General features: G+C 35.1%; 2 protein-coding genes across 2 annotated transcripts in view; one reads left to right on the top strand and one right to left on the bottom strand.

The window, feature by feature from the left end:
- Positions 1-27,316, top strand: part of LOC133190405 (gamma-interferon-inducible lysosomal thiol reductase-like) — a 270,569-nt gene that overhangs the window by 75,659 nt on the left and 167,594 nt on the right. The window lies entirely within an intron of this gene.
- On the bottom strand, positions 6,340-11,080 carry LOC133196957 (trichohyalin-like). Its single transcript, XM_061332803.1, has 16 exons — positions 10,838-11,080; positions 10,614-10,665; positions 10,358-10,521; positions 10,165-10,236; positions 9,932-10,036; positions 9,300-9,507; positions 9,064-9,134; positions 8,852-8,970; positions 8,614-8,716; positions 8,381-8,485; positions 7,771-8,022; positions 7,547-7,636; positions 7,360-7,455; positions 7,139-7,240; positions 6,908-7,010; positions 6,340-6,491 (listed from the first exon to the last, which is right to left on the bottom strand). Exons 1-16 carry the CDS (start codon positions 11,078-11,080, stop codon positions 6,340-6,342), a joined length of 2,037 nt encoding a protein of 678 aa, XP_061188787.1.

The following is a 27,316-nucleotide window of genomic DNA, read 5'->3' on the forward strand; positions in this document are numbered from 1 at the left end:
CCTCACTGGCTCAGGTTTTGCACACAATTTCCTCTGTGGAAATTGACATTTAAGAAATATGATGTATATGCTCTGTTTAATAAACACAAGAATACAGCACAAAGCCAGAGCAAATGAAAACTAGTGATCTCCTCAGAGATGCAGAATCAGGGCTTAGTTTCAACAAAAAAAGTGTGCACCCACTGTGCACATCTACACCGGCCAACGTACGTACATGCATGATTACTAGAGAAGTTTGAATGGGAATGGTACCAAGATGAGGTGCATCACTATCAAGAATATAGAATGGTATATGTACTAATACCAATGGTGCTTAGAGTTCAATTTATATGCCTACACTTAATCACAGAAATACTGTAATTTTATGCCTTAGCTTTCAGTCAGAAGTGTATAAAGTTTGATATGCCTACCACTAAATCACAGAAATAGGACAGTTATTTATATTCCTACAGTTAGCTCAGATTCACAACTCCCAGTATAATATTGTCTTAAATACAGCACAACAAATGCACATATCAAACACTTAACAGTTACTCAATTGTTCAGTTGCATGTTGTTGAAGTAATATTAAAGGGTGCATCATAAGCCCTAGTTAAACTCAGTATACATGGGTAACCACAGCCCATATCCTTCTCACAGCCATGGCATAAAAATTGGCAAAAAACAGATTCTGTACTCTGGCATGCCAGCACTGGGTCCTAGGGGAAAGTATCATATTTGGTATGGATTTTTTTTTTCTTCTGCTTAACTTTAATGCTCTTAAGTTATATGATAGTTATAACACATGACATTGAATAGATCCCCTCTTCAAAATACATGTAAATCTCATAATGGGATAAAGTGCTAACATAAGGGTTCAGACACAACCCCTTGCATGTCCTTATATGTATCAAGTGACAAGGATTAAATGTTTAAATGAAAAAGGACTGAAAATCCTGACCCTTACTAAAAATATAGATGATGAAATTCCAATACAACACTCAGATATTTGATTGAAGGTTAACGTAACACAGAATTCACCTTTGACACACACTGTTCCTAGGAAGCATGAAATGAAAATATCTCATAATCTTAGGCTTATTAAATTTATGATCCATACAAGGATCAGGCAGTGATTGCAGAGGGATCCCAAAAGGTGTCATTGGGACTGAATTATAATAGGGATCATGATAGACACCCCCTCCCTGAAGTGTGAAACATGCATGCATCAAAAGGTATCCTTTTTAAAATTCTCAGTCTCACAGTGACTGTTCTGAATTATTAATAGCTACTACAGGGACACGGGTTAATAAAAAGCCATTATATTTTTTAACAATGCATAAACAAAATGTGAAACTGTAAGGGTTATATCACACCATTACAAGGCTTACCAAAAGCAAAACTTACAATGGACCTTATAAACTCATACACACACACATAACACACTCAGACACACAAATATATATTACATAAGTTCGAGATGTATAATGTCCAAATGTCGAAGTTTTTCACAAAGTCCATCCCTTCACCGTTGTTCTTCCTTCAGAGTCCTGTCAGTCTGGAATTCCTCTCTTCCTCCTGTTTAAAACAACCAATCATAATCACTAACGAATCAATTAGGAATGGTAACGACAGTGATTCAATTCGGAGAAATAGCAGCAAAATATGTATATTATATTGAGAATTTTCTATCACCCCGAAATTATAATAGGATTAAAATAGTCTTAAATCAAATTCCATGTATGTTTATCAATAACAAAACCTAAAACTAATATACTTTATACAGAAAAATATCTGCCTCCGTTTTATTCGCTCCGTTCGCTCCATTCACAAGTGGACAAATTTAAGACAGGGCAAATTCAAGAAGACAGTATGATTTCTTAAACAGAACTGTGGCTGGGCGAATTTTAAACGGGGCAAAATAGTTTGTTAGTTTTAAAGGGCAAAAAAAAACATGGGGTGAAAATAACCCTGCACTATTCTGGTAATCAAAGAAACTATTTGATTGTTTAAATATCTCTTGATTTCATGTTTTTCAAAATGTCAGACACTTACAATATGCTGTAGAATCATTCAAAGTCATACGGGCCAACTTTCATGGATTGTTTTAATTTTTCAGGTTCATGGGGATGTAATTTCATATATTCTCTCATATTTACAAAAGAAAAGATGACTCTGAAATCCCTTTTTTTCAATTCATGGAGGATAAAAATTTGTTGATGAGGGTCACTCCTAATTTCACATATATTGAGCCACCATGAAATCTAATGATTCTGCAGTATGCTGTTTACAACATGTCTCACTAAAAAACTAGTCTACTTCCAGGAATCCAAAGTTTTTAAAAATTTGTATGTTTCATACTTAGTGAATTACATTGTCAATACAAGTATTTATTTAGAAGTTTAAATGAAAATTTCTGTTCTCAGAAATTTTGAAAAAATTCAATGGCATTTTTGGCATTTGTACAAGGGAAAAAAAACACAATGATCAAATTCATCTTAAAGCATGAAAACTTGTAGTCTTATAAAGAAATGTAGGAATTCTGTGATATGAATGTGTTGTCAAATCCTGTGCTTAATTCATTGAGACTCAGGTGACATACTGAGAATGTTTGTGTATGGACTTGGGTGACCTACTGAGAAAGTTTGAGCATGAGGTGACCTACTGAGAAAGTTTGTGTACGGACTCGTGACCTACTGAGAAAGTTTGAGTATGGAGTAAAAACTGTATCCTGCCTTTTGGTGTTCTGGTCAAGCCACAATCTGGATTCTTCTGTCCTACAGGTTCTTCTAAGACTGGTGTAGAAGGCCAGTCCAACTCTCTGTTATCAAAGAACAAAGGAAAGTCAATAACAAAAGAATTTTAACACTTTATCTAATGGCAAAGAAAAATAAAATTTCAAACAGAGAAAAGAAAAAATATGTGTCAAGTCTTACTTCTACGTTAGGCAAAGGTTCATCACTTTTTTGGTCACTAACTCCAGTTGAAACATGAATGCTCTTGAACACTAGATCCAGACTAGCCTAACTCCCTGTTATCACAGAATATAAAGAGATTAATGGAACAAAAGTACTTCGAGAAAGTTATGGAATCTTTCAGAGTGAATTGAGTAAAGCTTGTACATTACCCTCACTTCTACAGTAGGGTGCAATCAATGAGTATTCTTCAAACTTTTCCATCAGCATGAGGAATTACTTTTTAACATATGATCAGCCTTGTACCCTGTTTGTAAACAGAGTACATGTATGTACAGATCAATAAATAAAGGTACAAAGAGTTCAACAAGTGAGAAAAAGGGACATAAATTGACAGAACACAAGGAGTGGATCATACTTCTTACCATCTCCTGCAGGCCCAGGACAATTCTGGCTGTCAGTATTACTTTGGCTGGTGATTAACTCTTCCTGAACCAGACAGTGGGAGATTGCAATCAAGGCCTGCCAAAGCATTATTCTGTGAACACAGAGAGTTTAGAATCAAATATGTGTTCAAATTAGATAGAAAATAGGAAACAGAAATCTAATAGTGCAACAAATGCAGCTTGTTTCTCACCACTTTTGACTAATAAATGGCTGCTGGCATATTGGAGATCCTATACCCTGGCAATGAACTCCTCCTCATCGTGTGTTCAACTGTTGACCAACTCTTGGTAGATACTCTTGCTGCTGGCAGGTGATGTAATTTTCCAGACCTTTGACAGTGTAAGGGTCTGGTTGTCCTGTTTCTTAAAGACAAAAATTTTTACATCAAAAGAGACCCCAATCATTATCATGTGTAAAAGAGCACAAGCAATGGATTTAGCACATTTGATTTGTAACTTACCCTTTCTTCCATGGCTGGCTGCAATGGATCTCTGTTCCTGTTCCCTAGACTCCTAAAGAGTGATATGTATTTTCTGCCACAAGATTGAAACTTGTTTAACCATTAATCTGTAAACATAAAGAGTCAAGAGGTCTAATGTGCATCCTTGTGTGGTTCTCCTCTTCCTTGTGATGTCCTCCTCTTCCTTGTGATGTCCTCTTCCTTGCATAGTAATCTCCATTGTATGGTCCTCTTCTTCATTGTGCCATCATCCTCAATTTGGCATCTGTCCATCCTTGTTGTCACCTGCATAGTTGGATGCAGTTAATTTAAGCTCTTGGTAGATTACTTGGTATGATACTGATATTTCAGATCAAAGGAGGCTTAGTCTACATAAGTTAAGATGAGCACATGAATTGGAATCCGATGTGTTATTTTCTTCTTACCCTGACTTTGATGGTTTGGGATTCAGTTGATCTTTAATCCCTGGGATCCTCTTCACAAGTGGGGTTGTCATTCTTTGTAGTGGGATTGAGGCTAACTATTAGTCTGTTAACATAAAGAGTTAAGACGTCAAACTAGTACTAAAACCACCATAAAGTTTGAATAAAGTGAAAATAGAAAAGAGAAATGCAAAATGCAACAAATGATCTTGTTTCCTACCACTTTGGACAATGTTGGCCTGTTGCTTATGTGACCGCGTGTTTTTTATCAATAAAGATATTATCTAATGAAAATACAGCATTGACTTATTGTTTTAATTTTGTCCATAATGTATTTCCATACTTTAAATAGTATCAAGTTAGAGCGTTTGTATATATTTATTACACTAAGGCTTTTCCATAGTGATTCCCATTAAGTCAAGCATGCTATTCATTCATGGGTGAACCCAGGTATTTGATTGGCTACTCTGGTGAGAAGCTCACTATTGTAGTAATTTTTTAGACATTCAAAAAAGATCCTTAGTAGACTAGTGAGCAGTGTATTTTTACTGACTCCAAAATTCCTAATTAATTTACTGACAATTTCTACACCAGACCTATGGACTTATGGACAATATACTAAACAGGTCAGTTCATTAACATTTTAACATTATTAATTATGAGCATGATGTGTGAAAGTTATGTGAGTGAGATTTTTTATGAGTTTTAAATATATTTTGCCAATAATCAGTCAGACTTACTTTGTGATAATTTATTATAGCTATGACTGACTGAGAATTTAAAGGATCAGGAAAGATCAGGTTCATATAACATATATTTGGAAAGATCTGTGTTTAGTGAAGTCTGTGTATATTGTGATGTCTATTTGTGTTGTAAATAGAATTTCATTTGGATACTATGAATGGAAATGTTTATAGTTAAAAGGAAATTATTTTATGATAATGAAGTTGCATAATATAATGCCTGAAATGATTATTTTATGATCCTTAAAGTTATGAGGAAAATGGAGTTATTTCCCTTAGCCAGAAAATTCAGTGTTTTGTGTGATGTTTGTGTATGTTTGTTTGTCTGTGAATTATTTATTAAATATTTTATTTACAGAACTACACATGACATGACCTGTACATATGATGGAATATACAATTTATTAATTGAACCCAAACTTCCTTCGTTGTTATTAAAATCAACGTTTACACTTATATAGTGGATACCTCATATTCTGGGATTGCTCTTCTCTTCCTGAAAATGGTGCTGGCTCCATACCTCCACTGTGCCTTAAGCAATGACAGAATATGAACAAGATTAGTTCAGTACTAAAACATGTGAAGATGTACCTCTGAATTTACCAGTTTTTATTGTCAATTCATGATTAAAGAATGTCATATATAATATAATTGGCTTACCCTTTCTTCCATGGTTGGCTGCTGTTGATTCCTGCTCCCTGGACTTATCCTAACAAGTGATTGATTTGCTCTCTTCAGTGTGATCATTTGCAAAAGCATTATTCTGTGAACATAAAGAGTTTAGAGTCAAATATGTGTTATATGTGTAGAAAACAGAAATCTAATGGTGCAACAAATGCAGCTTGTTTCTTACCACTTTGACTAAGAAATGGCTGCTGGCATAATGGAGACCCTGTACCCTGGCAATGTACTCCTCTTTACTGTGTGTTCATCTTGTGTACAGCTCTTGGTACTTTTGCTGACAGGTGATGTAATTTTCCAGACCTTTGACAATGTAAGGGTCTGGTTGTCCTGTTTCTTAAAGACAAAAATTTTACATCACAAGACACCCCAATCATTATCATGTGTGAAATTGCACAATGGATTTAGCACATTTGATTTGTAACTTACCCTTTCTTCCATGGCTGGTTGCAGTGGATCTCTGTTCCCGTTCTCTGGACTCCTAAAGAGTGATATGTGTTCTCTGCCACAAGATTGAAGCTTGTTTAACCATTAATCTGTTAACATGAAGGGTCAAGAGGTCTAATGTGTGTCCTAATTAGGTTTACTAAGAATAAAACATAGCAATCCAAAAAATGCAACATATGAAGCTTGTTTCCTACCAATTTGGCCAACGTAGTGGATACCTTGTATCCTAGCAATGGCCTCCTCTTCTATGTGTGTTCCTCCTCTTCCTTGTGATGTCCTCCTCTTCCTTGTGTGGTCCTCCTCTTCCTTGTGATGTCCTCTTCTTCAATGTGTGGTTCTCCTCTTCCTTGTGATGTCCTCCTCTTCCTTGTGTGATCCTCATCTTCATTGTATTGTCCTATTCTTCATTATGCCATTATCCTCAGTTTGGCATCTGTCCATCCTTGTTGTCACCTGCATGGTTGGATGCAGTTTATTTATTGCTTTTAGTACATTATTTGGTATGATACACTGATATTTCAGATCAAAGGAGGCTTAGTCTATATAAGTTAAGATGAGCACATGAATTGGAATCAGATGAGTTATTTCTTTTTTACCCTGACTTTAATGCTTTAGGATTCAGTTGATCTTTAATCCCTGGGCTCCTCTTCACAAGTGCTGTTGTCATTCTTTGTAGTGGGATTGAGGCTAACTATTATTCTGTTAACATAAAGAGTCAAGAGGTCAAACTAGTACTAAAACCATCACAAAGCTCGAATAAAGTGAAAATAGAAAAGAGAAATGCAAAATGCAACAAATGTTCTTGATTTCTACCACTTTGGACAATGTTGGCCTGTTGCTTACATAGTGATACCCCATATTCTGGCAATGCTCTTCTCTTCCTGAAAGTGGTGCTGGCTCCATACCTCCACTGTGCCTTAAGCAATGACAGAATATGAACAAGATTACTTCAGTACTAAAACATGTGAAGATGTACCTCTGAATTTACCAGTTTTTTTGTCAATTCATGATTAAAGAATGTCATGTATAATATAATCGGCTTACCCTTTCTTCCATGGTTGGCTGCTGTTGATTCCTGCTCCCTGGACTTATCCTAACAAGTGATTGATTTGCTCTCTTCAGTGTGATCATTTGCCAAGCATTATTCTGTGAACATAAAGAGTTTAGAGTCAAATATGTGTTATATGTGTTTCTTACCACTTTGACTAATAAATGGCTGCTGGCATAATGGAGACCCTGTACCCTGGCAATGTACTCCTCTTTACTGTGTGTTCATCTTCTGTCCAGCTCTTGGTTCTCTTGCTGGCAGGTGATGTAATCTTCCTGACCTTTGACAGTGTAAGGGTCTGGTTGTCCTGTTTCTTAAAGAAAAATTTTACATCACAAGACACCCCAATCATTATCATGTGTGAAATTGCACAATGGATTTAGCACATTTGATTTGTAACTTACCCTTTCTTCCATGGCTGGTTTCAGCGGATCTCTGTTCCCGTTCTCTGGACTCCTAAAGAGTGATATGTGTTCTCTGCCACAAGATTGAAGCTTGTTTAACCATTAATCTGTTAACATGAAGGGTCAAGAGGTCTAATGTGTGTCCTAATTAGGTTTACTAAGAATAAAACATAGCAATCCAAAAATGCAACATATGAAGCTTGTTTCCAACCAATTTGGCCAACGTAGTGGATACCCTGTATCCTAGCAATGGTCTCCTCTTCTATGTGTGTTTCTCCACTTCCTTGTGATGTCCTCCTCTTCCTTGTGTGTTCCTCCTCTTCCTTGTGATGTCTTCCTCGTGTGTTCCTCCTCTTCCTTGTGATGTCCTCCTCTTCCTTGTGATTCCCTCCTCTTCCTTGTGATGTCCTCCTCTTCCTTGTGATGTCCTCCATTATGCCATCATCCTCAATTTGGCATCTGTCCATCCTTGTCACCTGCATGGTTGGATGCAGTTTATTTATTGCTCTTAGTACATTACTTGGTATGATACACTGATATTTCAGATCAAAGGAGGCTTAGTCTACAGAAGTTAAGATGAGCACATGAATTGGAAACAGATGAGTTATTTTTTCTTATCCTGACTTTGATGGTATTGGATCAGTTGATCTTTAATCCCTGGGCTCCTCTTCACAAGTGCTGTTGTCATTCTTTGTAGTGGGATTGAGGCTAACTATTATTCTGTTAACATAAAGAGTCAAGAGGTCAAACTAGTACTAAAACCATCACCAGGCTTGAATAAAGTGAAAATAGAAAAGAGAAATGCAAAATGCAACAAATGTTCTTGTTTCCTACCACTTTGGACAATGTTGGCCTGTTGCTTACATAGTGGATACCCCATATTCTGGCAATGCTCTTCTCTTCCTGAAAGTGGTGCTGGCTCCATACCTCCACTGTGCCCTTAGCAATGACAGAATATGAACAAGATTAGTTCAGTACCAAAACATGTGAAGATGTACCTCTGAATTTACCAGTTTTTATTGTCAATTCATGATTAAAGAATGTCATATATAATATAATTGGCTTACCCTTTCTTCCATGGTTGGCTGCTGTTGATTCCTGCTCCCTGGACTTATCCTAACAAGTGATTGATTTGCTCTCTTCAGTGTGATCATTTGCCAAAGCATTATTCTGTGAACATAAAGAGTTTAGAGTCAAATATGTGTTATATGTGTAGAAAACAGAAATCTAATGGTGCAACAAATGCAGCTTGTTTCTTACCACTTTGACTAATAAATGGCTGCTGGCATAATGGAGATCCTGTACCCTGACAATGTACTCTTCTTCACTGTGTGTTCATCTTGTGTCCAGCTCTTGGTACTCTTGCTGGCAGGTGATGTAATCTTCCAGACCTTTGACAGTGGAAGGGTCTGGTTGTCCTGTTTCTTAAAGACAAAAATTTTACATCACAAGAGACCCCAATCATTATCATGTGTGAAATTGCACAATGGATTTAGCACATTTGATTTGTAACTTACCCTTTCTTCCATGGCTGGTTTCAGCGGATCTCTGTTCCCGTTCTCTGGACTCCTAAAGAGTGATATGTGTTCTCTGCCACAAGATTGAAGCTTGTTTAACCATTAATCTGTTAACATGAAGGGTCAAGAGGTCTAATGTGTGTCCTAATTAGGTTTACTAAGAATAAAACATAGCAATCCAAAAAATGCAACATATGAAGCTTGTTTCCTACCAATTTGGCCAACGTAGTGGATACCTTGTATCCTAGCAATGGCCTCCTCTTCTATGTGTGTTCCTCCTCTTCCTTGTGATGTCCTCCTCTTCAATGTGTGTTCCTCCTCTTCCTTGTGATGTCCTCCTCTTCCTTGTGATGTCTTCCTCTTCCTTGTGTGTTCCTCCTCTTCCTTGTGATGTCCTCTTCTTCCTTGTGATGTCCTCTTCTTCCTTGGGTGATCCTCATCTTCCTTATATGGTTCTATTCTTCATTATGCCATCATCCTCAATTTGGCATCTGTCGATCCTTGTTGTCACCTGCATGGTTGGATGCAGTTTATTTAAGCTCTTAGTACATTACTTGGTATGATACACTGATATTTCAGATCAAAGGAGGCTTAGTCTACATAAGTTAAGATGAGCACATGAATTGCAATCGGATGAGTTATTTCTTCTTACCCTGACTTTGATTGTATTGGATAAGTTTATCTTTAATCCCTGGGCTTCTCTTCACAAGTGCTGTTGTCATTCTTTGTAGTGGGATTGAGGCTAACTATTATTCTGTTAACATAAAGAGTCAAGAGGTCAAACTAGTACTAAAACCATCACAAAGCTCGAATAAAGTGAAAATAGAAAAGAGAAATACAAAATGCAACAAATGTTCTTGTTTCCTACCACTTTGGACAATGTTGGCCTGTTGCTTACATACTGGATACCCCATATTCTGGCAATGCTCTTCTCTTCCTGAAAGTGGTGCTGGCTCCATACCTCCACTGTGCCCTTAGCAATGACAGAATATGAACAAGATTAGTTCAGTACCAAAACATGTGAAGATGTACCTTTGAATTTACCAGTTTTTATTGTCAATTCATGATTAAAGAATGTCATGTATAATATAATCGGCTTACCCTTTCTTCCATGGTTGGCTGCTGTTGATTCCTGCTCCCTGGACTTATCCTAACAAGTGATTGATTTGCTCTCTTCAGTGTGATCATTTGCCAAAGCATTATTCTGTGAACATAAAGAGTTTAGAGTCAAATATGTGTTATATGTGTAGAAAACAGAAATCTAATGGTGCAACAAATGCAGCTTGTTTCTTACCACTTTGACTAATAAATGGCTGCTGGCATAATGGATATCTGGTACCCTGGCAATGTACTTCTCCTCACTGTGTGTTCGTCTTGTGTCCAGCTCTTGGTACTCTTGCTGGCAGGTGATGTAATCTTCCTGACCTTTGACAGTGGAAGGGTCTGGTTGTCCTGTTTCTTAAAGACAAAAATTTTACATCACAAGAGACCCCAATCATTATCATGTGTAAATTGCACAATGGATTTAGCACATTTGATTTGTAACTTACCCTTTCTTCCATGGCTGGTTGCAGCGGATCTCTGTTCCCGTTCTCTGGACTCCTAAAGAGTGATATGTGTTCTCTGCCACAAGATTGAAGCTTGTTTAACCATTAATCTGTAAACATGAAGGGTCAAGAGGTCTAATGTGTGTCCTAATTAGGTTTACTAAGAATAAAACATAGCAATCCAAAAATTTAACATATGAAGCTTGTTTCCAACCAATTTGGCCAACGTAGTGGATACACTGTATCCTAGCAATGGTCTCCTCTTCTATGTGTGTTTCTCCACTTCCTTGTGATGTCCTCCTCTTCCTTGTGTGTTCCTCCTCTTCCTTGTGATGTCTTCCTCGTGTGTTCCTCCTCTTCCTTGTGATGTCCTCCTCTTCCTTGCGATTCCCTCCTCTTCCTTGTGATGTCCTCCTCTTCCTTGTGATGTCCTCCATTATGCCATCATCCTCAATTTGGCATCTGTCCATCCTTGTCACCTGCATGGTTGGATGCAGTTTATTTATTGCTCTTAGTACATTACTTGGTATGATACACTGATATTTCAGATCAAAGGAGGCTTAGTCTACAGAAGTTAAGATGAGCACATGAATTGGAAACAGATGAGTTATTTTTTCTTATCCTGACTTTGATGGTATTGGATCAGTTGATCTTTAATCCCTGGGCTCCTCTTCACAAGTGCTGTTGTCATTCTTTGTAGTGGGATTGAGGCTAACTATTATTCTGTAACATAAAGAGTCAAGAGGTCAAACTAGTACTAAAACCATCACCAGGCTTGAATAAAGTGAAAATAGAAAAGAGAAATACAAAATGCAACAAATGTTCTTGTTTCCTACCACTTTGGCCAATGTTGGCCTGTTGCTTATATAGTGGACTTGTTGACGTAGTGGATACCCTGTATCCTGGTATTGGTCTCCTTGTCATTGTATGGTCACCCACAATTTTGCATCTGTCTTTACCTGTCGTCATCTGAAAGGTTGGACGCAGTTTATTTACGCTCTTGGTATTTTAGTTGGTTGGATCCTGAGATTCCAGATCAAAGAGAGTTCAGTTTACAACTGTTAAGATGAGCAAAAGAAATGGAATCAGTGATTTGTAACTTACCCTTTATTCGATGGTTGGCTTCAATTGATCCCAACTCCCTGGAATCCTCCTCACAAGCCTTATGTTGTCATTCCTCTATAGTGGGATTGAGGTTAACTATTATTCTGTTAACATACAGAGTCAAGAGTCAAATAAGTACCAGTACCAGGCTTGAATAAAGTGAAAATAGAAAATCTAAATCTAAAATGCAACAAATGCTGCCCGTTTCTTACCACTTTTGCCAATGTTGGCTGGTTATAATTGTGGATACCCTGTATCCTGGCAATGGTCTCCTCTTCATTGTGGTCTCCCTTGCCATCTGTCCATCCGTCCTTGTGCCCTTGACAATGATAGAAACTGACACAAAAATTATTACAGTACTAAAACTATTTAATAAAAGAAGTCTTTTAATGCATCATTCACAAACAAAAAACGTGACAATTACATATTTGGGAAAGACACAAACAATTATAAATGAAAAGGGCAAAAAGGTTAGTTATGTTAGTAATGTAAGTAAGAAAGGGAAGGAGAGAGGATGGGAAACCAAAATACATGCAAAAACAAAAATACAGCTCACCTTATTTTGGGCTTACAAGATCAAAATACAACCTTTTCTCGGGCTTCCTGGGTACCATTGGCTCCATTCTGTCTAAACTACATTTGCAAAATGTTTCAATAACTGTTACCAAATAAATCTAATTTCTAAACTAAAATGTTCAATGTGCTATTAAATGTTAAACCCACGACAAATGAAATTTATTTTGTGTTTATTCTAGCCTAATTATATATTAACACATACAACATTATGTAAACTTATACATTTTATATGAAAATAATTACATCATCATAGTCTGTTCCTTGGCAGTTAAAATGGGATTATTTAGTCTCAAAATTGGAATAAAATTAACTTTTTTGGCTTTGGGAATGGTACAATTCATCAGTACCAATTATAAAAGAAAAAATACTGTAAACCAATTATTATTCATGACATTTTTTATTCTTTTTTTTAAAAATATTTTTTTACAGTAAGCTGTATTACACACTTACCGTAAGTTTTGGAAGATAGGACGATACTTTTTTTCTCAGAACCACTGGGGTCGTCCTATTTAACGAATCGACCTATCTAAGACTCAAGTTTATGAAAAATGTCCCCAAATCAGTAAAATTTAGTCAATTTTAAAGCAGATCTGTGCTATTTTCGTATTTTTTAAAATTACTTTACCGAGAAAAAAATAATAAACAATAAAGAATTAAATATTTATTCCATTGATTTCTTACAAAATAAGTTCCATTAAATATCCGTTGATGTACACAAAAACTTATATCATCTAGTAAATAATGTCTCAAAGTATCCATTTACAACATGCTGTGTCCATCTTGTGAAGTTGGAAGTCGCAATCGTTTACTAAAAATAAAACTGCAACCATATCAAAGTTTAAAATATGGAAGAGTTTTCACAATCGCAATTTTAATTTTTTCTTTTTACCATTTATTTGTACCAATTAATTGAAATAGTATACCTAAATATTTTTTCATTGTTTTGTGATATTTATTTAAATGTAAAATGCGCGAAATAAATTGTTGCCAGTTAATTCCTAAAATTATTTACCAAATCTACCGCTACTCATAACTATTTTGTTTTATATCCTAAGGGATACACAGAATTATACAAAGATTGGCTTCTAATAGAATTTTAATTGTGTGACAGATAAAGGGATATACACTGTGTACACAAAGGTGTTAACACCTGTGTTGCTTTAAACACCTGCGGGGCATGATTAACAAATCCACGTGCCGTTACAGGGGGTATTAGTGCTATACATCACTGAACAAACAAAACTGTGAAATTCCTGATGACTGTTAAATTGCGAATGTACTCTCAATTATATTTATTTTTTACAACAATATCTCAAGCAAATTATAGCATGTTAATATGATTAATTTCAATTGCTCACTGTTACATGTAATAGTCAATTGCATGTTTTTGCAAATCCCTGGACAAGAAATATAAAAATGGCGGTCATCGAAGTTAATATTGTACCCTGGTAAATAATGTCGGAATAAAAGAATGTGTCCACGATGTTCTAAAATGGAAATGATTATTGTTTGATTTCGGGTATTTTCCTATTTATAGCTGTTGTATAGTACCGTATTTAATATGTGTTTAATGACAGAGTCAAACTACGGTGGCACTGAACAGGCAAGTTGGAGAAAATACGTTATATCACAATTCAAGGAAGTTTTAACTATGTTTGTATAAAACACTATTAAAATGCTCTACTCAAAAAAAAATATCAGTTTATTTTCTCAGTACGTTAATATCACGGGTTAAGTTAAAGAGTTTTACATGTTCTGATACGTAGTATCTACGAGAGTCTCTATAGAAAATCGATAAACAAAGCCTCGTCCTATCTTCCGAATCGTCCTATCTAAGGATTTTTAAAAATTACGGCTGAAAATGAGCCTTTCGACCTATATACCACATCGACATATACCCCAAAAATTACGGTATTTCTATGACTACTAGGGAAACTGTAAAACTGTTGTCCCAAAGTAGTGGGAAAGACCTCAGAAACTGATGACTGAGGCTGAGGGTCAAGGGCAATAGTTTTCCAGTTTTTCCACACGAGCTTTATGTTATGAACTCCACTCCCCAGGATCATGAAACAGACTTAGACTTAAGTGAAATTTTCAGTCGCCTGTGAAATTTTTATTGATGACTAAATTAATCTCTAAATTTACAGATAACAACACTTTTGCAAATCAATATTGAAAAATATTTGAATTTTGGACTACTTGACTTCTACAACATTTTAGTACAACATATAAATTTTGACCTAATTAAGCTTAAGATGTTTCATGATCCTGGGGCCAGGTGCTCATGGACAACACTAGTACTAAGATTTAATCAAATGGCAAAGAGAAAAACTTTCGAAGAGTCAACAAAGAATTTGCATCTTACCTTCCCTTCTAGGTAAAACCACAGTCTGTCCTTAATCTTGTTCTCTAGTTCTAGCCTTACTGACAGGCAAGTCTAACCTTCTTCCTGTTTACACAAGATATGAAGTGGTCAACGAAACAAAAGTTATTGGATTTCATCAAATGAAAGTATGAAATCTATCGGACTGAATGGAGTAGAGAATGTGTCTTACCTCCACTCTAAGGAACACTGCAGTCAATCACTACTCTGCTCTTGAACATAGAATCTAGGGTTGCCTTACCCTCCGTCTGTTAAAAATAGAATGTAGTTAAGTAATCTAATTTTAATCAAGTGATGAGAGAGAGTGTTGAAACTGAAATAGAGAAAGAAGTACAGTTTTTGTCTTACAGTCACCTGAGTGTTAACAGATCAATCAATTTCAGCTCTGTGTGCTCTTGCTAGCAAGTGATGCACTCTGCTTTATCTTAAGATAGGTACTGTCTCTCTATGCTTCTGCAAAATACAAATTTATAATCAAAAGAGGTCCAAATCTACATCATATATGAAAAAGAACAATAAATGGAGTCTGTACAAGGAAAAAGAGTTAGCGTTTGTATCTTACCCTTTATTCTAAGGTTGGCTGCAGTTGATCCTTGCTTCTTGGACTCATTGTGACAAATAATTGAGTCTTTTTTGTAGGGATCAAGGCTTGTTAAACCATTAATCTGTTAACATAGAGATTCAATGAGTCAAATAAGTCCCTTATTTGGATCAACAGAAATCCAAAATGCAACAAATATAGCTTGTTTCTTACCACTTTGGCCAATCTTGGCCTGTTGACATAGTGGATACCCTATATCCTGGCAATAGTCTCCTCTCCATTGTGATCTTCCCAGCTATCTGGCCATCCCTCCTTGTGCCCTTGGTAATGATTGATTCTGACACAGGATTAGTACAGTACCAAAACAATGGGAAAAAAAATGACAAGATGATACCTATTAGAGACTGCTTGGCTGCTGCTAGATGGTTTTATATCCTGTTGCTTCTTCTTGGCTCTGCTGGTCTACATCCTGTCAATTTAAAATCAGAAAGTCAAAGTGGGACCAAGTCTAGATCATTTAAAAACAAGGTTAACATGATAAGAAATGCGAGCAAGAAAAAAAGCAAGAATCTTACTGCACCTTTCAAGGTTGTCCTCAGTAGATTTAGGGGACTTCTCTTCACTGTTGGGTCAAAGCAAGCCAATCCTTTCTTTGCTAAGAAAGAATAAAAGCTTAAATTACCGAGAATTTTCTAATGGACAGGTTGTTCTAGAAAATAGGAGAGAGATATCTAGCAAGGCACTATATCATATCTTATCCCTAAATTGAGGCCAATGTTTCCTTCTGCTTGTAAAAACAGGAATGGAGGCCAACAGAAAATTTTAAAAAATCCTCAAAACTTGCATTAATTTAAATAAGTTAGTTTACATGCTCCTTGCCGATTTTACACCAGAAAGCTGCATTGCTTAAATTACCATCAATCAGTATTTTGCTTTGGTGTCCCTACTCTTTATGTCACTATAATGATGTAATTATTACTTCGAAATACTTGTCACATTTTTTTTTAAATTCTAGAGACTATTAAAACCTGCCTCACAATTACTCTTTCCCTTCCATGTTCATTTCAAAAATATAAGTACTTAAAAAAATGCTTTTGAATACATAATTTTCTGGCAGCTTCCCTCTCTGTATACAGGACATGTAGTCATTTTAATCACTTTGATAATTGACTGAAAATTCTAATAGCTGGTAATATAAAATTCACTTTAGCCAGAAAGAATGACACTCCTGGCATATTGTTAACCAGTTCATTTACTTACGTAAAACATACCAATAAATCAAATTACAGGTGAGGCACTCAATGAGATGGATCATCTTTCTTGGTGGAGTTGATGAAGGACTGGATAGTGTCACATAACCTGACAAAATACTAGCAAAAAGTTTGTTAAACATGTCCCCATTACTCCATTTTTGAATTATTCAAAGGAATAATATAGCCTTCACACCTGCATATGGGGTTTATATCTCCCAGTTGATTCAATACACAACAGCATGCTCTATGTAAGAGCAATTTCTAAAAGGAGGAGCTATTGACAAACAAGTTGATGAAAAAAAGATATCAAGTCTCATTTAAAGTCAGCATTTTGCAAATTCTATGGTTGATACAATGACCTTGTCAGTAAATACAATCTATTATTAGGTAAATGCTGACTGGTGTTTTTTCGTACTCATTGTTAGGCCATTATTTACACACTGAATTGTCTATGGATTTTTCCATTTGCACAATCATGAAAAGGAGCAAATAGTGAGTGTGACTGGTCGACAGGGTATGCTTACTCCTTCATGGGACCTGATCCCAACTCTGTTTTTAAGAGGTCTTTGTTTGCTCTGCTCCCAATTAGTGCTATTTCAATGGACTTTTGAGCTTAAATACTGTTCGTTATCTCCATATTTCACTACCCATATAGTTAATCTCTGCATGAAGTTTGATGGCAATCCCACAAAGATGGAGTTAATGTTGTTTCATGACAACTTTTGGTGTGAAATATCAAAGATCCGCTATGGTCAGATCTAGTCAATGCTCATAGTTCCGTGGCTCACAAGTTAGTCCAACTTTACAGCGGTATCATATACCAGTTGATACAGAAGCTGCTTAAGAGTGACTTTGACTGTAGTAAGCAGATACAAACAAGAAGTCTGTGAGCCAATGCTTACTAGTAATATCCCCGCTACTGGTGTGAACATACACCCTCAGAAGTTCAGTTAAAAGACATAGAATTCCTACAAAAATGAATCTCAGCATATGGCATGCCTAAAGAAAGAGTGTGCTAAAATTTCAAGCATCTGCAATGAGAAGTTGCCGAGAAAAAAAGACGGAAATTTGGTACGGACAGACACACAGATAAACATTGACATCGGATTCATATAAAAATGAATCCCACCACATTGCATGCCTAAATAAAGAATGTGCTAAAATTTCAAGCATCAGCGATGTTTAGTTGCGGAGAAAACTGCAACAAAATTTGGTAAGGACAGACGCACGGATAAACAGGAAGTTGACTTCAGATTCATACAAAAATGAATTCCACCATATGGCATATTAAACAAAGAGTGTGCTAAAATTTCAAGTATCTGCAATGAGTAGTTGCTGAGAAAACTGCGACGAAAATTTGTTATCGACAGACAGACACACACAGACGGACAGACAGACACTCAAGAGTAAAACAGTATACCCCCCTCTCCTTTGGAGTGGGGGTATAATTATACGACACAAGCAGCTCCCAAAAGAAATAGAAGCTACCAATCAGACACCAGATATTGTTATTTACCCCACCTCTATTGATTTTTTGATGAAATCCTGCCTAACCATTGTTTGAAGTCTGTCACGTGAAGGTAGTGTAATACTTGTATATATATAGTCACTTGAAAATCAATACACAGTCAATACAGAGTAAGTGTTCTTTTGTAACACTTACAACCCGAATTAATATGAGACTTGCCACATGTCTGTTAGCAAATAAAGTTAAATAACGTCAGTAAGAAGCACACATTATGGGACCTTTTTTCTTGCTTTACTACAATTCTTCAAAACTGTGTTATTACTGCACAAAACACTCACAAAAAAGATTAGGTAGCATTGCATTGTCAATAGTCAATGTACAGAAATGTCGAAACAAAATAGTGGATCCAAGACACGCAAAAACTTTACAAACCACATATAATAGTGTTAAAGCACTGGTATATAATTATGGCATCGGTCATTGGTGGGGTAAATTTGTTACATAGTTTTGTAGTGTCCGGGTAAGAGATGATACCTGGTGAGTAAATTTCATACCAGGGGAGGCTTTGCTTCTCCAGGTATGAAATTTACAAACCAGGTATCATTCCTTACTTGGTCTCTACAAAACTATGTTAATAATAGTAAACTCCATCTACTAAAGTAGGTTATTTTGCTATTAGTGACAGTGACAACTTACACACAAACACTAAACATATACACATAACCCATACATACATACATATATAGACATATATATACATAAAGTCAAACCTCGTTATCTCGAACTTAAAGGGACCAAGAAAAAGATATCCAAATATCCAGGGTAAAATTCTAAAAGAATAGGGGTTAGGACTTCCAAATCACTTCAATGTATCTATGGTTTTCGAGATATCAATGTTCGAGATACCAAAGTTCAACTGCATTAAATCTGATTTTTTGTTTTTTTGTATTTTTTTTTTGTTTTTTTTGTTTTTTGTTTTTTTGTATTTTTTTTTTGTATTTTTTTTTTGTATTTTCCTTATGTATAAGATGAACCCCAACACCATGATGTATATACAACTAGACATCAGTAAGTTGGTGACCATCTCAAAGGGCCTCGCTCTTACTAAAGACATTACATAAAAGGGCATTGTAAAGGACCTTGACCCTTGACTGGCACCTTTGATCCACTGGCACCCTGGAAGATGTACGAGATGAAGCTCAAGGAAAAAGAAAATAATGATCATGACAATAACTTCACAATAATTTCACACAGATATCTGCTATGACCTTGAAATCTGACCAAAAAAAAAAATGGTTTAAAGCAAAAGTACACCCTTAAACAAATCAAGATTCTATGGGTTAAATATGAGCTGAATAGAGCCAAAGCTTGGTATAAAAACACAGACCTTGTTGGATAAAAATTATATCTAACCATAAACCATGGGAGATTTTACTGAAGTAAACAGAAATTTGGTTTACTACTGACCTTTAAGAAAATTGGTTCAAGGACACTGCAAAGGGGAGATACATATGCTTGCTACGATAAAGATTAAACCTCGACCTCTGACCTGGAAACTGTTCACTACTACACATCCTTAACCACTGGGTACTTTATATAGGTGAAGTACAAGCCAGAAAGGGCTAAAATAAGAAAATGTGCTCCAGATAAGGATCACACACAGATGTGGTTTTTACTTTGACCTTTTAACTTAGAAAAACTTAGAAAACTGGTTCAAGATAACTGCAGTTTAAACCTGATTGATCCAAGGGGAGAGAATACATTCTGGGTAAATAATATCAGACAAACAGACAGACAAACAACTGATCATTATCATAGCGGGCCCTAAATACTGAAAACAAAACCACTCACTTTACATCTACGTCTGGACAGAGATGCTGAGGTGAGGCGAGGCGAGGATTGTGGTGGACAGACATACAGTTGTGTGTGTGTGCAGATGAGGCATTCAAACATTAAACAATATTGAAAACAATGAACACTGTAAATCAGACATTAAACAATATTCAAATACATGCAAAATACAAAAAATGGACTTTTCAGTAAGGACATATACCAAAAACTGTAGAGCACTGTACATATATGGTATAATTCAAATACTGTATAGAAAATACTTTTTTAAGAAAAAAAGAAAGCATCTAAATCTCATCTCTCTCCTGATCACACCTAAAATGTAGGCTGAATGCAGTATTCAATGTATGCAGCAGATGCAACATTGTAAGAGGCAGCATGAGAGCAGTTTTTGATTCTAGGAGACTGTGCCAGAAATAGGCAATACAAGTGTAAAATGTAGGTCAAATGCAGCATCCAAAGTAAGCATCAGAGTCAGCATCCAAAGACACATGACAATGTACAAGATTGGCTCTAATAATGAAAATAATCGGAACCAATGAAGCAAGAAATATAGGTCAGCATCAGTCAGCATTCAAAGTAGCATCAAGTACAAATTTGGTTTAGATACTGCTTGTGAGAAGCTGAGAATAAATCTAAATCTTTAGTTTATTAACCAAAGTCACTAAAGCATGCAAAATACAGTTCATATGCATTAGCAAAGGCATGCATCAAATAAACGTTTGATATGGCTACAGACTGATAGACATAGTGATAATGATGTTATCAAACAAATACATTAATACTAGTTTTGAACCATAAGGAAAGTTTCAAAAATGATCATCACTTATAATAAGTAGCCTTAAATTGATCGGTGATACAAATCGTCAGAATTTTCAAAAATTATTTTTTCATGGCTAGCGGATGCCGTGAGGAAAGTACGAATACAAACGACAACGAATTGAAAATGTTAACACCTTCCTTCCTTCAAGATACAGTTTACGTTCATTTTCTTTGGGAAAACAGGAATGACGCGCACAGAAATGTTCATTATGCAAAGCACACTAAATTTCAGTTTCTCAGCCACAAAATTCCTCATCTGAATGATTCGAATTGGGAAGCGTATATCGATGGTCAACCAATTATCAGCAACAATTACTTATCATAATACATTATTACACCATCCACAAACTTACAAATAGATATAATTACAAATAAGTGAATTAATTAAGGGTGAAAAGAAATGGAATCCCAAGTGCAATCATAAACATTAAACTTGTATTAATCATACTCCTCATTGAAAGATTTTATAAGGGAAATTTAACTGTGAAATTTAACTCCTGAAATTGATACTGATGAATTAGACTTTATTTACGAGATAAAAAAAAAATGTCCTGTTTATTTTTACAAAAATTAACCTCTGAGCTTACTCAAATTACAGATAACAATAAACAAATGGGATGGAAAACTGAAACTGCAATGTATTTAACGAATACAAAATATTTATAATTACTTAAATCCTAGAAAAATGAATAATAAAGTGAAATAATTTTAATTAAACAAAGCTCAAAATTTTATAACTGAACTTGCAACCTTGGGGATAAGAAAAAGAAATTTATAAGCTATAAATTCTATATATGAAGTTTATGAATACAGAGAATCCATGAGATGTACAAATTCACACAAATGCATTGGTACAATTAATGTATATAGCATTAATAATTAAAAAAATATCAACATTAACACATTGATCACAGACACACCAACAGAGACATCTCAATGTCATAACCCTAGATTTCAGGTAAATGAATTAAAGGGAAATAAATGGAAACTATCCACCTCACAATAGTAAGCCTAAATTAATAGTTATGAATGTCTAATTCACAACCCCAAAAATTATTTTTTAAAATATAATGAAGATATTAAATTGAGAAAAGATTAGGACAATTAATTAATTGTAGCAAATTTAAGTTTCCCTCATGATTGCAATGGCTAAATAACGGTGTGTGCATGAGTTGAGATATTTAGCCACTAGCATTCATGAGAAAATTGTGAGAGAGAGAAAAGGGGCCTTATTTGATCTTAACAATTAATTAGGCATTAAATTTAAACATTTACAAAAAAGACTGAAATAAAGAGTGGGAAAATCAGAATACCCAATGTATTTAACAATTATGATATCTTGATCTTATTTTCACAAATCAATCCTGGAAAACATTTTTTTTTTTTTTTTAAATCGATTTTAGTTTAATTATAACTTAACTACGAAAAAAAAAGAAAAGATAAATTCTAACAATCTGTTCTAATTAACCAAAATATTCAAGGAACAAATTGAAGATGCAAAAAAATATAGAATGCATATATATTACAAAACAAGTAATAACGGAATACAAATAAAATTTTTCAAACCTTAAGAAACACACGAAAATAAAGATAGAACCCCACTAAACAAAGGAACCCCCTAAATTTAGAATTACATGTACTAAAATATTGTATATAGATGAAATTATTGCAAAAGGAACTTTACAAATTCATCAAGAAAAAAAAATAAATGGAAATTTATAAATTACCTGTGTTTAATTTAATACAAGAAAATAAATTATACTCTTTAAGTTTAAAATGTTTACTTGACCTTCAGAAAGATTTCCATATGTTTAAAAAAATTAACCTTTAGTTACTAAAAAGTAATTCCAATTACAACTATAGCAAACCTGGGGAAAAAAGGGGGATTAATAAATAAAAGATTATAAGTTATACATAATAATCCAATAAATACTTAGGTTTACAGTCTACAAGGTTTATATGAGATATACATAAATCATTGCACATTACAAAAAAACATATACTGTACCCATCATGCACACACAGGAAGAGAAAGAAGCAAAAAATAAAAAAAGAAACCTTGCGATTCTTTACAATGAAAACTCTAAAATTTACTTCTTTGTAGGATTTACCCGGTAAATGATTTTGGTTTCTCTTTTTAATAATTCGAATAGCTTTAATTTTACCACCTGAAAAATTTAATTAATGGAAAATGAATTTAACCCTATTCATCAATGAAACACAAGAAAGTGGAAAGACAAAGAAATGACTATAAGCTTTAATAGTTATTTAATCAATACCAGGGACTGTATGATGGTGGTTCTTAGGTTAACTTTTAATAAACGCAAAATACAGGAGAAAGATTTTGAAAATTAATCTAACTATTCAGTTTTAGGGAAATTTAAAACTATTAATCACTAGTTGTAGTTTTAGGGAAATTTAATCCTTATCACTAGTTATTGTCAATTAGGAAAACTTATAATTTAATTAACCTCTTGCTTAATTTTTCAATTAAAGATTTAACTTTATTGTATTTTTAATTTTAATCAAAATTAAAGAAAAGAAGGAAACTAAAGCCTTTAGCCCTATTTATCAACTAATACCTTAACACTTAGTTATTCTCCTGAATAACTACATCTAAATAACGGTGTGTGCTTGCATTGAGATATTTAGATGTAGTATCCAGGAGAAGATAAGGACAACTTTAAATTTACTTAAATTCTAGTATGGCCTTACAAAATTAAAATTGAAAAAAAAGGGGGGGGGGGGGTATTTATGCTATCAACAAAAAGATTCTTAGATGCAAATTACACAATATGATTTAGAAAAAAAAACATTTATCTTTTAGAACTTGAAATTAAATGGGAAGAAAATTTAACAATTTTTATAATAAAAAAATTATCTTTATATTTACCTAAATTCACCACGCATGAGAAAATAGGGAAAACTTTACTTTTATTTAAATGTAAACATTATTTATGCCTAACAAAATGAAAGAAAAGAGGAAAGATTAAAAAGAGGTGAGAATAGGGAAAAGAATACCAGTAACTAAAGAGACATCTACATTCCTAAACAAATGTCGCACCAACCCTGCTGCAAAGCCTCGCCTCTCTGGTTCCCTCACCGGTGATGGCTGAACAGGAGGGATCTCTGTCATCTGTGACCCGAGGGTAGAAATCCGAGGACGACCCTCAACAACCTGGGGAGACGGCAGTTCCATCTCCTCAGTCTGTCCAGCCACATCCTCAACTAGATCCTGAGCAGGCTGAGGAGATGGCAGCGCCACCTCTACGGTCTGCTCAAGTTCCAGCCAAGGAAGAGCTATGACAGGCTGCGGGGATGGCAGACTCACTTCCTCAGGCTGAACAAGCTCTGCCTGAGGATCAGCAATTGCAGACTGGGGAGATGGCTCAGCCACCTCTACAGTTTGCTCAAGCTTCTCCTGAGGTAGTTCTTGTTCGGGCTCAGGAGGAGGCAGTACCACCTTCTCAGGCTGTTGTGGAGCATCTTCAACCTTCACCGTCGGCTTCACTCTGGACTTCCTCACCTAAAAGAGAAAAAATACCTAATTAAAAACAGGAATAGAAATGATAAAAATAAACAGAAGTTTCTCATGAGAATGTACCTATACTAATACCATAAATCTGTAAATTTTTACTGTAAACTAATTTTAGCAATTTTGTGCATGTACTGCTTTCACAAAAATATTTTTTTGTAAAAGAAAAACAACTAGAAATAAATCACAAGTCAATTAGGGATAGATGATACTAAAAAAACAAGAAGTCTGTGAGACAATGCTAATACTAGTAATAGCCCCCGCTCTAATGTAAATATGCTCTCGGAAATCCCACCATATGGTATGCCTAAACAAAGAGTGTGCTTAAATTTCAAGCATCTGCGACGAGTAGTTGCATGCTGAGAAAACTGCGACAAAATTTGGAACAGACAGATGCACTGATTAACAGGACGCTGACATCAGATTTGTACAGAAATGAATCCCACCATATGACGTGCCAAAACAAAGGCTGTGCTAAAATTTCAAGCATTTGCGATGAGTACTTGCTGGGAAAAATGTGACAGAAATTTGTTATGGACAAACACATAGACGGACAGCCAGACAGCCACACACACAATGGTAAAACAGTACACCCGCCTCTCCTTCATAGCAGGGGTTTAAAAATGGACGACAGGATTGGTATATATATTTCTCTTATTCAATTGAGCTTTCAATTACATTATTTACTTTGATCAAATATCAGAGGTGAATAGCAAAGGGGAATAACTTCTCTAAGTAGACTAAAAATTAACAGAGCCTCACCCTAGCACCAGAGGCTATAGACCCAGGGGCCAAGAAATTCACAATTTTGGAAGAGGCACCCTTGTTCATCATAACCATGCACTAGGTATGTTTGCTAAATACCCAAAGGCAGAAAATATTTTCAAAGAAATAATGCATTTTCACTATATATTCAACAGAGCCCCACCCTAACCCATTTCATAATTTTAGAAGAAGCTACCTTGCTCATCATGACTAAGCAATTAATTTGTCTGCTAAAAGCCCAGGGGCAGAGAAGAAGATGTTTCGAGAAATTATGCATTTTCAGTATCTGATCTATAGAGCCCTGCCCTACCACCAGAACCCATGACCCAGGGGCCATGAAATTCACAATTTTGGAAGAGGCACCATTGCTCACCATATCTAAGCAATAAGTTTATTTACTAAATACACTGGATCAGAGAAGATTTTCAAAGAATTTATGCATTTTCACTATATAATCAAAAAACAAAATAGAGCTCCACCCAACACCAGAACCCCTGGTCCAGGGGCCATGAAATTCACAATTTTGGAAGAGGCATCCTTGCTTATCATAACTTTATATTTAGTTTGTTTGAATAATACTCAGGATCAGAGAAGAAGATTTTCAAAGAACAATGCATACTATATAATCAACAACCCCCCTGGAAACATTAGAATCCCAGATCCTAGATCCACAAATTTCACATTTTTGGAAGAGGCACCCTTGCTCATTATAGCTATGCATTTAGTTTATCTGCTAAATTTGCAGGGGGAGAGGAGAAGATTTTTAAAGAAATTGTTCATTTTCACTATATGATCATTAAAGCCCCACCCTAACTCGAGAACCCCTGACCCTGGGGACATGAATTTCATAATTCTGGTAGAGGGTTCAATGCTTAATACAATCTTGCCAACAGTTTGACTGCATGATGTCCAGAAGTAAAGAAGATTTTTAAAGAAGCACTAATTTTGATGGTTTTAGCCCCACCCCTCAGGGAGGCAAGGACCATAAAATTCATAATTTTTGTTCCCCTTCACCCATTGATGCTATATGCCAAAATTGGTTGAGTGGTTCAAAAGAAGAAGTTTAAAATGTTCAAAAGTATATGACCAAAACACGTCACACAACGACGGACAAAAACAGATAGCAATAAGTCGCTTGAGCGATTCAGGTGACCTAATAATCTGGTCACAACGCATAACGAAATTCATAACATAATTACTATAATTACATTATATTTCATATTGGATATAAATTATATACCATATGCTTTAATTTTTGTATTGAGAATTATTTTATTGAAAGAAACTTTTGTAACTTACAGTGGCAAAATTTTATTAAAAATATTTCATTTATCAAATCATTGATTAAATATACATGTTAAAAGGTCACTGAAGGTTTCATTGTTTAGTAATGACCTGAATTAAGTGTGCATTTTTTAAATGATGAAAGCCCTTTCAGAATCTGCATTGTTGACTTCAAGGACATTTGAATTTTATGCTTATATTGACAGTATTCAGATCTTGGTTTAAAAGTTATTTTTTCTACTCCAAGCCTTATAAACAAGTGCAATGAAAGAAAAAGTGAGCAAACTACTATACCCCATGCTCCCCCAAAACTCAACAATGCAACACTAATGAATGCCACAGTGCATTTTAAATACACAGTATAATTCAACTATCCAAGATTTTGTGTGTGTGCGTGTGTGTGTTAAATCAATTATATTTTGATCTCAAAATCAATAGGGGTCTTTTAAGGTCATAAAATATTTCACATAAAATTTCATTACAAAAGCTGATTCCAGTGGATTTCCTTATTACTTAGCTGGAAAGTTTCTTCAATAATAGGCAAAACTCTTAAAGTACACCAATACTCGCACTACGTCACTAATGAATAGTGAAACCGGAACCACACTTCTTATTTCTGAGATGTGATTTTTGAACTATATTGGTTTGACTTTTACTTGGCATTTTGAATATCTGGTAACGATTTTGCTCTAAGTCGGTCACATCAACAAACTTACAAACATTGCTTGTACAGTTTAAGGAGAAATTAATTAAAAAGGCTGGAAATAACTTTCGGTTGACAGACAGACAATAAGGTAATAAAGAAATAATATAAACGACATTTCTGTTGATGAGAAATGCACATCTACACACTGTTACTAAATATCTGCAAAGTCTGACCAAATTTTGTGCAGCGGTTTAAGAGGAGTTGCGCTGACAAACTGTTCATCTCTATATTCATGATATGGCCAAAAATCTAAGTTGAAAAGTGCCGAAATTCCCAGAAAAATAATGGAATCGGAATTTTCTGGTAATATGCACATCTACACACTATGTACTAAATATCTGCAAAGTTTAACCAAATTCTGTGCAGCGGTTTAAGAGGAGTTGCACTAACAAACTGTTCATCTCTATATTCATGATATGGC

The sequence above is a fragment of the Saccostrea echinata genome, unplaced genomic scaffold, assembly GCF_033153115.1.
Source record: "Saccostrea echinata isolate AGI-Se365-2 ecotype Australia unplaced genomic scaffold, CSIRO_AGI_Sech_v1 ptg000001l, whole genome shotgun sequence".
NCBI lineage: Eukaryota > Metazoa > Mollusca > Bivalvia > Ostreida > Ostreidae > Saccostrea > Saccostrea echinata.

Coding starts and splice junctions, on each gene's coding strand:
- LOC133196957 (XM_061332803.1), bottom strand. CDS start 11,080: ATGGACAGATGCCAAATTGAGGATGATGGCATAATGGAGGACATCACA. Junction 9,135..9,299: donor GGCCATTGCTAGGATACAAG/GTATCCACTACG, acceptor CTTGTGGCAGAG/AACACATATCACTCTTTAGG. Junction 8,717..8,851: donor AAGAAGAGTACATTGTCAGG/GTACAGGATCTC, acceptor TTATGTTCACAG/AATAATGCTTTGGCAAATGA.